Below are 12081 nucleotides of genomic sequence, written 5' to 3'. Positions count from 1 at the left end.
CCTGCATAAATGAGTTCAGCTTTCAGGTGCTCCCGTGGGCTGGAAAAGGTGGATACAGTCCTTGGAAAGAGTCTCCTAGGACTGTATCCACCTTTTCCAGCCCACCGGAGCACCTGAAAGCTGAACTAATTTATGCAGGATAAGTTATCAACTGCCGAGCCGAGAAGTTCGTGACGAATCGAATTTACTGTAAATTCGCTCTTCTCTAGTGTGAACACTACAGCCTTGTCAGTGTCTACATGGGCTGATGGCTTGTTCATACTTTCCATTGTAGTGTTGCTTAGTATTGCAGCCTTCCAGTTCACTGTACTTTAAACAACATAACATACTTCTGCTCCCTATGACCCTTTAATTCCGTGTTTCTCCAGCAGTGGTGCCTCCAGCTGTTGCAAAACTACAACTCCCAGCATGCCCGGACAGCCAACGGCTGTCCGGGAATGCTGGGAGTCGTAGTTTTGCAACAGCTGGAGGCACCCTGCTTGGGGAACACTGCTTTAACCCCTTTAAATGACAAGATTCTGACTGCCAACAGTTGTCACTAAGAGAAGCTTTTGCAGATTTACTGATGCAAATGGTCCGGTTTTAAGTTACAAATTGCGCAAAAATAGTGCGGTACATTCATTGCACCACAGTCTTGTACTTTAGATACTTGTAGTCTGGTCATGCCCCATGTCAAGCATAGTGCGACCCAATGCGTCAAAATTTTGGTGCATAAGGTAAGCCAGCGAATGGTATAAACTTAGACTAGATTGTGTAAAGATCTGCTAGATTTATAAAACTGCCTGAGCCACTGTGATACATCCGGTGCATTTGTAGACTGTCCAGTCCTCCAATACTAGGCTCCTCCTATCTTTTGCTTTTATAGAATGTTATGGGCTCAAGCATAAAAAACAGTCGTGTGCCCATAGGGTTCTTTAAATTAGAGTAAAATCTGTGATAAAAACCCCATCGCCTCTCCTTTCTGTTAATCCTTGCGTCTGCCTTTTTCTCCCTTTCCACAGGTCACCACAAAGCGGGCACAAGTATGGTGTCATAGCAAAAATAACATCCCTTACTTTGAAACCAGTGCTAAGGAGGCTATAAACGTGGAGCAGGCTTTTCAGACAATTGCACGGAATGCACTTAAACAGGTAATTAGGAAGTGGTGTTATTCTCTCCTAAGTGTTGTAAAGCAGTAACTGTATGCTAGAGAAGCAGTAAGGCCCCTTTCACACTATAAATTCATCCGTTTTAAAGACCCTTTATAATGTTCCGTTATGAAAACCCTTAAAATCGTCCGTTACAAAATCCCATACGGCTGTTACAAAAGCCCATTATAGTCTATGTGATTTTTACATTATCCGTTTTAACCCGTCATAGCCAGTTGTTAATAACTGGCGTCATTTTGTGACTGGAGAAAGAACGCTACTTTCTCCCGTCACAAAATAACATCAGTTATTAATAACTGGCTATGACGGGTTAAAACTAGAGGTGAGCGAACTTACAGTAAATTCGATTCGTCACGAACTTCTCGGCTCGGCAGTTGCTGGCTTTTCCTGCATAAATTAGTTCAGCTTTGAGGTGCTCCGGTGGGCTGGAAAAGGTGGATACAGTCCTAGGAGACTCTTTCCTAGGAATGTATCCACCTTTTCCAGCCCACCGGAGCACCTGAAGGCTGAACTAATTTACGCAGGATAAGTCATCAACTGCCGAGCCGAGAAGTTTGTGACGAATCGAATTTACTGTAAGTTCGCTCATCTCTAGTTAAAATGGATAATGTAAAAATCCCATAGACTATAATGGGATTTTGTAACAGCCGTATGGGATTTTGTAACGGACGATTTTAAGGGTTTTCATAACGGAACATTATAAAGGGTCTTTAAAGGGGTATTCAAGAATAGGGGAATATCTTCTGTGTGAGGCAATTTCAAAATTTTATGTATTTACAAATAATTATATTTTAGTGAGTCCTATATAGCGAAATACAATAAGGTTGGTGGCACAACCCCTATTTGTTATATGCCTAACACAACTTCTATACCTCCAACAGTAAATACGTACTCTTAGGGCATGTTTACATGGCTTATATCCATGTGGCTTTTGACACTGAAACTGTGCTTATGTTCACATAAATATACAGTATCAGCTTTAAAAAACTAAACAAAAAAGCTCTTATAGACTTCAATGAGAGAAGAACCACATGAAAAATTTGACATGTTAATACTTTTTGCACAGTTAAGTACTGTAGCTCCCAATGACTGACTGTCAGCTTGAATCTGAGCCGTTTTCAAATCTTATTCCTGTTCCTGTGCATACAAATTGTGCGCAGGTGTGAGAATTGGGAATTGGAAAAAGGGCTAAATACTGTAGGGGCTCTGCTACTACATCACTGCACTGCTGGTCTCTTAGATAAGGCATAAATTATCTTTTCAGCAGGGCATTTATTATTGAGGGACATACAAAGAAGCTTGGTGAGCCGGGATTTGAGAGGCAATTTATTTTTAACTCGCAGAAAGCAAACAAAGGAGATATTGACATACTGTAAGTAATTTACTGGTTGTCAGACTGGAGATCTCTGCTCTGTTCCTTAAAGGGGTATTCCAGGCAAAAACTTTTTTATATATATCAACTGGCTCCAGAAAGTTAAACAGATTTGTAAATTACTCCTATTGAAAAATCTTAATCCTTTCAGTACTTATGAGCTTCTGAAGTTAAGGTTGTTGTTTTCGGTCTAAATCCTCTCTGATGACACCTGTCTCGGGAAACGCCCAGTTTAGAAGCAAATACCCATAGCAAACCTCTTCTAAACTGGGCGTTTTCCGAGACAGGTGTCATCACAGAGGATTTAGACAGAAAAGAACAACCTTTAATAGAAGTAATTTACAAATCTGTTTAACTTTCTGGAGCCAATTGATATATATAAAGTTTTTGCCTGGATAACCCCTTTAAAGAGAATCTTGACAGGTACTCGCACTAAACCCAATATAGAGGATTATAGTGTGGATGAACAGCTTTAAAAAAATAAAATAAAAAAGCCTCGCTTACTTTGACCTGTGCAATATTTATTCAGCAAGGGGGTGGGCAAGATAGAGAATACGGAGGAGGCAGGGGAACTTGGTGAGCCGGCTCCCTGTGTCCATTGTGCAGTAGGAAGAAGACAATGAATAGGCAGAACTCTACAAATATTGCACGGGGGGAGCTCAGTGCATAAGATTTGTTTTTGTTGTTGTTTTTGGAGATTAAGGGAAACCCGCAGCCAGTTTACCCAAACTAAAGCAAACACACAGGGTTATGGTGAGGGTGAACAGAGATAAAATGATGTAAGGGATGCATCAGTTTAATCCACTGTATTTGGTTTAGTGTGGGTGAATCGGCTGTCAGTTTCACTTTAAGGTTTTAATGCTCTGTAATAAGCTCCCTCTAGTGGTGGCTATGACCACCCAAGATGTCTTTATTTAACTTGGTTGGCATTTGGCGCTCTGTGTGGACATTCACATTTAACATCTATCTCTTCTCCCTCCAGGAAACAGAAGTCGAGCTGTACAATGAATTCCCAGAGCCTATTAAACTGGACAAGAATGACCGGGCAAAGGCGTCTGCAGAGAGCTGCAGCTGCTGAGAAGAGAAGGTGAACCCGGAGTCCTTCACTAACAGATATCACACTTAGGCCTTCGAACACAAGACCCTCCCCCCTTCCTGCCCAGAGTATAAAGGATAAATATTAATCGCCTGCACCCTCTCCAGCTCCCAGGCACCGGTCCAGACGAAAACATACACCTGTATTATAAGCAGAACACCGTCATCACCCCCACCCACCACCTTCCCTGTGGATTATGCGCCCATGTTGGGTTAACCCTTGCATTGCCAAGTGGCCTGCAACAAGCAGCATTGCAGGCTTCTTTGGGTCTCCAAGCGGTTAACACGAGATACATATATACTGTTTTGTTTGAGCATAACTTAACTTAATTTTTGTGTCTTGTGGCGAGACAGATCTTTTTTGTTCTTTTTACTATTTTTGTGTATAATTAACATATGACATGAAGTTAAATAAATCTTTTAATTGTTCTGTGTCCCATTGAAGGCTCTTGCCAGGAAGGCTGCATATCCTGTCATTCTTTGCAAGCTCAGCACCCATTGTCCACTAGGTATTTGAGTTTTGTATTGTATCTGTAGTTGCTTATTACTTTTAATTAATCCAAACTTTTTACAGAATCCATTTATTATGTAATGCTTTCTTAGAGCAGAAAGTCGGAATCTTATAGTACATGTTAATATATGCAACCAATTAAATGTATAAATTAGTTTAAGAATATTATTTTTTTTGATTTAAGTATTGAAGCACATGTAAAAAAATAAAAATAAATGACGCCTCCTCACAATTTGCGTGCTTTGCCTGCAAACATCAAGATGCAGCTTATGGCTTTGTAGGAGCAAGTTCTGTTCAATTCTGCACATCCTCCTACACACACTGGGGGCAGCTGCATCAATATTAAGCCAATCCATTTCAGTGGGAGCTAATGATTGCTCCCAGTAACGAGTTGTGCTGTTCATAGGTTGAATGCTGACTACAAGTGCTACAAAATGGCTGCCCTCACTGTAGTTAGTAGGTGCAGTTTAAACAGAAGGACACTTGTTCATTTCACTATCCAAACTGTCTATAGTTCAATGACTGCAGCAGTTAGGTCTGTAACAATGATGTGAATATTGGACTTTGTTTAGTTAAGTACAGGTATTATTACATCATCTTATCCTTTTCCTCCTTTTTATACAATCTTACCATGTCTGCAGGGGACACTTGCTATGCTCAGATTTGGGGGGTAGATTTCCCCAGATATCTTGTAGAGTTTGAGTGCTATTCCCAATCTGGGGTGTAATATATGTTTCATTCCCTCCACTGGCAGGTAACAAGTAGTATTAGGAGCCTCACCCTCTCATTCCCTAACCCTACCCTGTGCTGCAGATCACTCTTGTTGGTATAAAACTCCTTGGCAGTTTAGCTACCCTAATGTCTCTGTTTTCTTGAGTTTGTAGCTTGCTCCCATATAGCACTTCCTTTTTGTTATTTTATTTGTTTTATTTTTATTTGATTTTTTTTTCTCTTCCATGCAGTCTACATTCTATTATGTAGGCTGGGTTCTTCTGTAAAGATGAAAATGATGCCAATAAACTTAACAAGAAAATATTGGGCTGTGTGTATTCTTCAGTGTATCACATAATTGTCATTTAAATGAAATGAAACTATTGAATCTGTCTTCTATTTCAGTCGCCTCCAAAGATAAAGTTTTCCAATGAATGTTCAAGCCGAAGAACCTCACACCTCCACCCAGTCCTTTGACATTACTCATTTATAGAGCGCTTTCTCTGTTGTGGCACACTGAGGCATGAAAATGCATAACAATATACATGAGCTGCAATCGTATTGATCAACCCCTTCACCTATCCATTGCTCTCTGCAGTAGCTGGTATAGAAATAAACTCTGTTAGAATGCTGCATAGAAACATAGAATGTGTCGGCAGATAAGAACCATTTGCCCATCTAGTCTGCCCAATAATCTGAATCCTATCAATAGTCCCTGACCCAATCTTATATGAAGGATAGCCTTATACTTATCCCATGCATGTTTAAACTTCTTCACTGTATTTGCAGCGACCACTTCTGCAGGAAGGCTATTCCATGCATCCACTACTCTCTCAGTAAAGTAATACTTCCTGATATTACTTTTAAATCTTTGCCCCTCTAATTTTTAAAACTGTCCCCTTGTGGTAGTTTTTCTTCTTTTAAATATGCTCTCCTCCTTTACCGTGTTGACTCCCTTTATGTATTTAAAAGTCTCTATCATATCCCCTCTGTCTCTTCTTTCTTCCAAGCTATACATGTTAAGGTCCTTTAACCTTTCCTGGTAAGTTTTATCTTGCAATCCATGTACTAGTTTAGTAGCTCCTCTCTGAACTCTCTCTAGAGTATCTATATCCTTCTGGAGATATGGCCTCCAGTACTGTGCACAATACTCCAAATGAGGTCTCACCAGTGTTCTGTACAGCGGCATGAGCACTTCCCTCTTTCTACTGCTTATACCTCTCCCTATACATCCCAGCATTCTGCTAGTGTTTCCTGCTGCTCTATTACATTGTCTTCCTACATTTGTCTTCTGAAATAATTACTCCTAAATCCCTTTCCTCAGATACTGAGGTCAGGACTGTGTCAAACATTCCATATTCTGCCCGAGGGTTTTTGCGCCCCAGGTGCATTATCTTGCACTTATCGACATTAAATGTCAGTTTTGAGAGGACATGATTATCTGGTCCCACACCGAAGCACTCTCATAAGGTGTATTTGACAGAGACCAATTCTGATAGGGAAAAACAGGCCCCATCTTTAACAAAGTCCTTAGCTTGAAATTTGTCTGAGTTGGCCCAGTGTCTAAAACAAGGATCTGACAGACTGGGTTCAAACTTTGGGTTACCAAGTATTGGATATATATTGGCGATGGAAACTGACCAAGATGGCCTTTAAAGATGAATTTGTCAGAGCTTTAATATAAATCTAATAATCAAATGTCTTTTATTGTACAAAAAAACACACACACACACAACATAACTATATGAAATAGAAAAGGACATCTAAAAACATATAAAGGAGCAAGGCAAAACTTGGGGAGGGGCCATGAACCCCCTAACCCCAAAGTCCTATCCTGCAATAATAAGAATAACAACAAAGCTGATATTCAGTGCACCGTGCTAGTGTAAATGACAATACAATAATAACAAGTATGAATAAAAATAGTGTTAAGAGTTAAATATAAGTAATGAAGTAGCAAACACCCCTGAGGAGTGACGGAACGCGTGTGGTTTGGCTGTCCTGTACTGCTATACTTAGCTGCTCCTCTGTGTGCGGTCTGTGTCTCTGTCTACCGCATTACTTATATTTACCGTATATGCTCGAGTATAAGCCGACCCGAATATAAGCCGAGACCCTTAATTTCACCCCAAAAACCCAGGAAACGTTATTGACTCGACTATAAGCCTAGGGTGGGAAATAAATTATCCCCCCCCCCCCCAATCATCACCGCCTGTTAATGCCTTCATCAGTGGTCTTCAACCTGCGGACCTCCAAATGTTGCAAAACTACAACTCCCAGCATGCCCGGACAGCCATCTAGAGGTCCGCAGGTTGAAGACCACTGCGGCCTTCATCATCATCCAGACCCCCCTCTAGTTTTTTACTCTCCTCCCCTCGGTGGGAAGGAAGGGTGAGCTGGTCCGGGCCATCTATGCTGCAGGGACCATCCGGTGGGGAGGGTTAGTCATTCCAGGCTGTCCATCTTCACCGGGATGCCCTTTTCTCTGCTCCGGGTTGGCCCCGGACTAGTGATGTTGCCTTGACGACGACGCACAGGGAAGTTCATGCGCAGGGACGTCACAGACACCAGCTCACCCTTCCTTCCCACCGAGGGGAGGTGTGTAGGAAACTAAAGGGGGCTCTGGATGATGACTAAGGCCGCAGTGGTCTACAACCTGCGGAACTCCAGATGTTTCAAAACTACAACTCCCAGCATGCCGATGGCTGTCCGGGCATGCTGGGAGCTGTAGTTTGCAACATCTGGAGGTCCGCAGGTTGAAGACCACTGAGAAGGGATTGACAGGCGGAGAGTTCACTCGAGTATAAGCTGAGGGGGGCGTTTTCAGCACGAAAAATAGTGCCGAAAAACTCTGCTTATACTCGAGTATATACGGTAATATCTCCCTTTCTCTCTTTTTCTCTCTCTTTTTTTCTCTCTCTTTTTCTCTCTCTCTCTCTCTCTCGGCTTATACTCGAGTGACAGGCAGAGAGTTCACTCGAGTATAAGCCGAGGGGGGCGTTTTCAGCACGAAAAACTCGGCTTATACTCGAGTATATACGGTAACTCTTAAAACCATTTTTATGCATACTGGTTATTATTGTATTGTCATTTATACTAGCACGGTGGACTTTGAATAGCAGCTTTGTTGTTATAATTCTTAATTTTGCAGGGCAGGACTTGGGGGTTAGGGGGTTCATGGCCCCTCCCCAAGTTGTGCCTTTATGGGGCTTATTAAAATGTTTTTAGATGTCCTTTTATAGTTATGTTGTATGTTTTTTGTACAATAAAGAGACATTTGATTATTAGATTTATTTATATCATTTTCTTCTTGGGTGTGCACTTGTATACAGTGAAACATTTTTTCCTTCTTGTGTTATAATTTAAAAAAAAACAGTGACGTGACTGAAGAAAAAAAGGATTGTGGCAAAGAAATAGGTTATGTCTGAAATAGGTACAGGATGTTCATTTTAAGAATTGTGCATTGTCTGAAGCAGGTGAAGTTCTTATGCCAATGTTCTAGGTACTTTTTTTTTTTTTTTAATCCTAACATAGGTGATAAGGCCTCCAATCCTGGGCGTGAGGTTTATGCCCAAATATTTGATAGAAGATACAGACTAGGGATCGACCGATATCGTTTTTTTAGGGCAGATAATCGGTGGAGGTTAGGGCCGATAGCCGATAACTTATACCGATATTCCGGTATAAGTTATAGGCTATTTATTCCCCCTCGACACTGCTGCAGGTCATTGATTTAAAGCGGGCGCTTTAAATAAATGCACTGCAGTGGCTTTTGCGGTGCCATAGGCCGTCGCCACCCACTTCTCTCCCCCTACCTGTCAGGGTGGTCCGGGCCATCCATCCTTCCTGTAGTGTCCGGTGTGAGGTGTTTTTTTTGCGCCCCCCCGTAGATCCATGCATCCGCTCCTCCCCCAGCTCTCCGAACATTTCCGAAGCTAGAACTGGGGGAGGGCAGAGCAAGGGGAGGGAGGAGGTTCACGCCCCCTCCCTCATCTCCCCTCCCTGAGCTCGGCTGGACGCAGATCTCTACGGCACGCCCCCTCCCTGAGGACATAGATCGCCACGGCAGGTCCCCTCCCTCATCTCCCCTCCCTGAGGATGTAAATCTCCACGGCAGGTCCCCTCCCTCATCTCCCCGAGCTGAGGACATAGTGCAGTGCTCCCAATGAGCTCTATGTGTAAAGGGGGACATACTGCATGGGCTAAAGGGGGACATACTGTATGGGCTAAAGGGGGACCTACTGTTCAGGCTTAATGTCCCCCTTTAGCCCGTGCAGTATGTCCCCCTTTAGCCCGTGCAGTATGTCCCCCTTTAGCCCGTACAGTATGTCCCCCTTTACACATAGAGCTCATTGGGAGCACTTCTCTACGTCCTCAGCTCGGGGAGATGAGGGAGGGGACCTGCCGTGGAGATTTACGACCTCAGGGAGGGGAGATCTATGTCCTCAGGGAGGGGGCGTGCCGTAGAGATCTGCGTCCAGCTGAGCTCAGGGAGGGGAGATGAGGGAGGGGGCGTGAACCTCCTCCCTCCCCTTGCTCTGCCCTCCCCCAGTTCTAGCTTCGGAAATGTTCGGAGAGCTGGGGGAGGAGCGGACGCATGGATCTACGGGGGCGCAAAAAAACCACCTCACACCGGCGGCATTCCGGGTGGAGGGTGAACCGGTCCGGGCTGTCCTTCTTCTCCGGCGGTCATCTTCTCCACTCCGGGCAGGCTCCGGCCTAGTACGCTGCATAGAGGCCGCTGCGCAGTGACGCCCGTGCGCAGAGACGCACCTGACGTCACGGTGTAGCGGCGTCTATGCACCTACTAGGCCGGAGCCTGCCCGGAGTGGAGAAGGACAGCCCGGACCGGTTCACCCGGAATGCCCCCGGACACTACAGGAACGATGGATGGCCCGGACCACCCCCATTACGGGTAAGTTAAATTTTTTTTTTTTTTTATTGACTCGGAGGTTGGGGGAGGGGCCCGACCGGTATAGCGGTATGGGCAAAAATCCATACCGGTATACCGCCCAGCATCATGGTGGGGGGGTGCGATGCGATGCATTATCGGCTAGGTAATTGCCGATACTGATAATGCCCAAAATCGTGATTATCGGCCGATAATATTGGCCATACCGATAATCGGTCGATCCCTAATACAGACCGCTGGAAATGTGGAAGATAGGGACGATACCACGGGTGAGGGAAGTGAGATGTTCAAGGCTTCAGAATTTTGAAGGTTAATTTTATAGTTTGACAGCTCTGTATACTTTGTAGCTCAGCTAACAAATTTGGTAAAGAGAGAGTAGGTTTTGTCACAAAGAATAGGAGATTGTCTGCATATGCTGCAACTTTATGTTCCACTCGACCCACCTTGATTCCTGAAATATCCCTACACATGCGCACGTCTCAAAAATGGTTCCAGTACCAACGTAAAAATCAGGGGTGGGAGGTGACAGCCCTGACGCCTTCCATTTTATATCATAAACTGAGATGAACATATCCCATTCACTAAAACCACGACTGAGGGGTTTGAAGACAATGCTCCTATCTACCGATGCATATTTGGGCCCAGACCTATATGATCTAGAGTTGCAAATATGAATGGCCAAGCCACGTGGTCTTTTCTGCATCGGTGGATGGTAGCATCGCTGGGATAGGTTCCGTTGATGAATAATGTATAAGGCTTAGGGCCTTTTCGTGTTGGCCCTTGCCTCCCGGGTTAGTATAAACCCTACTTGATCATCCCTGGTAGATAAGTAACCAGCCGAGTTGCCAAGATTTTAGAAAACTATTTCAACATTCAATAATGAAATAGACGGATAGCTTAAACACAATGCTGGGTCCTTACCCTCCTTGGGTATGACCACTATATTGGCCCTTAGGGTATCAGATGGTAATTTAGCTTCCCGCGCTATAGAATTGATAGAGGCTAACAGATGATCCTTTAAGGAATTAAGAAAAGTCTTGACGTAAGAAAGGGTAAAGCAGTCTGGACTGGGGTCTTTCCCTGTCTTCATCTCTTTCAAGGCCTCTGTTAATTCTGCTTCTGAGAGAGGCTTCTCAAGCAGAGAAGCCGCATCATCTCGAAGGAATGGGAAATCAGCTTCTGAATTTTAGCAGTCAGGATAGTCACTTCTAGCATACGTTCTCGTTTCTAATGAGAAGCAATTTTAATCAGTAAACCCTGAATGTAGCACTTCTGCATCTCCCAGATAATTATGGGGCTTACATCTTGGGAACAGTTTGTAATAAAAAAAAAGGTCCAAATTTCTGTGAATAGATTCCACCACCTCAGGGTCATTCAATAAGTTTTCGTTTAAATGCCAGATCCAGGGGTGATGGGGAGAAGGAGAAAGATCAAGCACCAGAGAGATCATCGCATGGTCCGTGAACGTGATCGGATCTATTTGCGCTGTGAGAATGGAAGAAAGATGTGCATGTGATAGAAAAAAAATAGTCAAGTCTAGAATAAGAGTCATGTGGGTGTGAATAAAGTGTGAAATCTTTATCAGATGGAAACAGAAACCGCCAGGTATCAATTAACTGAAAAGATAACAATGTGCGTTTAGCTCTACTTAGGGAGGAGAATGAGATCGAAGAAGCACCTGAAGAAACATTCAGTAGCGGATCCAACACCATATTAAAGTCCCCCCCAGGATCACGACCCCCTCCAGGAAATAGACTCTTGTCAGAGCTCGATCTAAGGCAGCAACTTGGCCAGTATTAGGGAGATATATTGTGCCAAGTGTACATAGAACTCTCGCTATTTTTCCCTTGACAAAGAGCCATCATATTCCCATTGAACCGTATTTGCAACAAGGATCGAGACTCCCTTCACTTTAGCGTCTCTGCTACAACTATGGAAAACCGCTGGGAACTTATGGCTTGACAACCAGGGTATCTTGTCTTGTCTAAAATGTGTCTCCTGAATAAAAGCTATTGACACTTCCTTACTGGACAGGAAATTAAGAAGGGCCGTGCGCTTTTCTGGTATGTTTAAGCCTTGAGTGTTTAAAGAAGCGAATGTAACCGGAGCCACTATTATTTTTCAATCTGCAGCTATATCATCTTCCCACCTCTCCTCTCAATAGACTTCTATATGCAGCTGTAAGCTGATTCCTCAGTGAACAATCTTTCATAGTGTATAAGCTGTGGGAAGGGTAGACTGATATTTAAAAATGACCAAATGAAAACAATTTTAGAAATCTTGATTATCTCTTAGATGTTTTTACACGTCAACTTGAGTCACCTATGGTAAA

The 12081-nt window shown here is 43.4% G+C and overlaps 1 protein-coding gene across 2 annotated transcripts in view; it reads left to right on the top strand.

The window, feature by feature from the left end:
• RAB7A (RAB7A, member RAS oncogene family) overlaps window positions 1-5161 on the top strand; it is a 64065-nt gene extending 58904 nt beyond the window's left edge. For both annotated transcript variants that reach the window (XM_056524833.1, XM_056524831.1), the window contains exons 5-6: window positions 1002-1130; window positions 3503-5161. In XM_056524833.1, the coding sequence (XP_056380808.1) occupies window positions 1002-1130; window positions 3503-3598 (225 nt within the window). In that variant the 3' untranslated portion in view covers window positions 3599-5161. The remainder of the gene's footprint in view (window positions 1-1001; window positions 1131-3502) is intronic.
• The last annotated feature ends 6920 nt before the right edge of the window (window positions 5162-12081 follow it).

The sequence above is a fragment of the Hyla sarda genome, chromosome 6 (genome assembly GCF_029499605.1).
Source record: "Hyla sarda isolate aHylSar1 chromosome 6, aHylSar1.hap1, whole genome shotgun sequence".
Classification (NCBI taxonomy): Eukaryota; Metazoa; Chordata; class Amphibia; order Anura; family Hylidae; genus Hyla; species Hyla sarda.
This window is presented reverse-complemented; position numbering and strand designations above follow the sequence as displayed.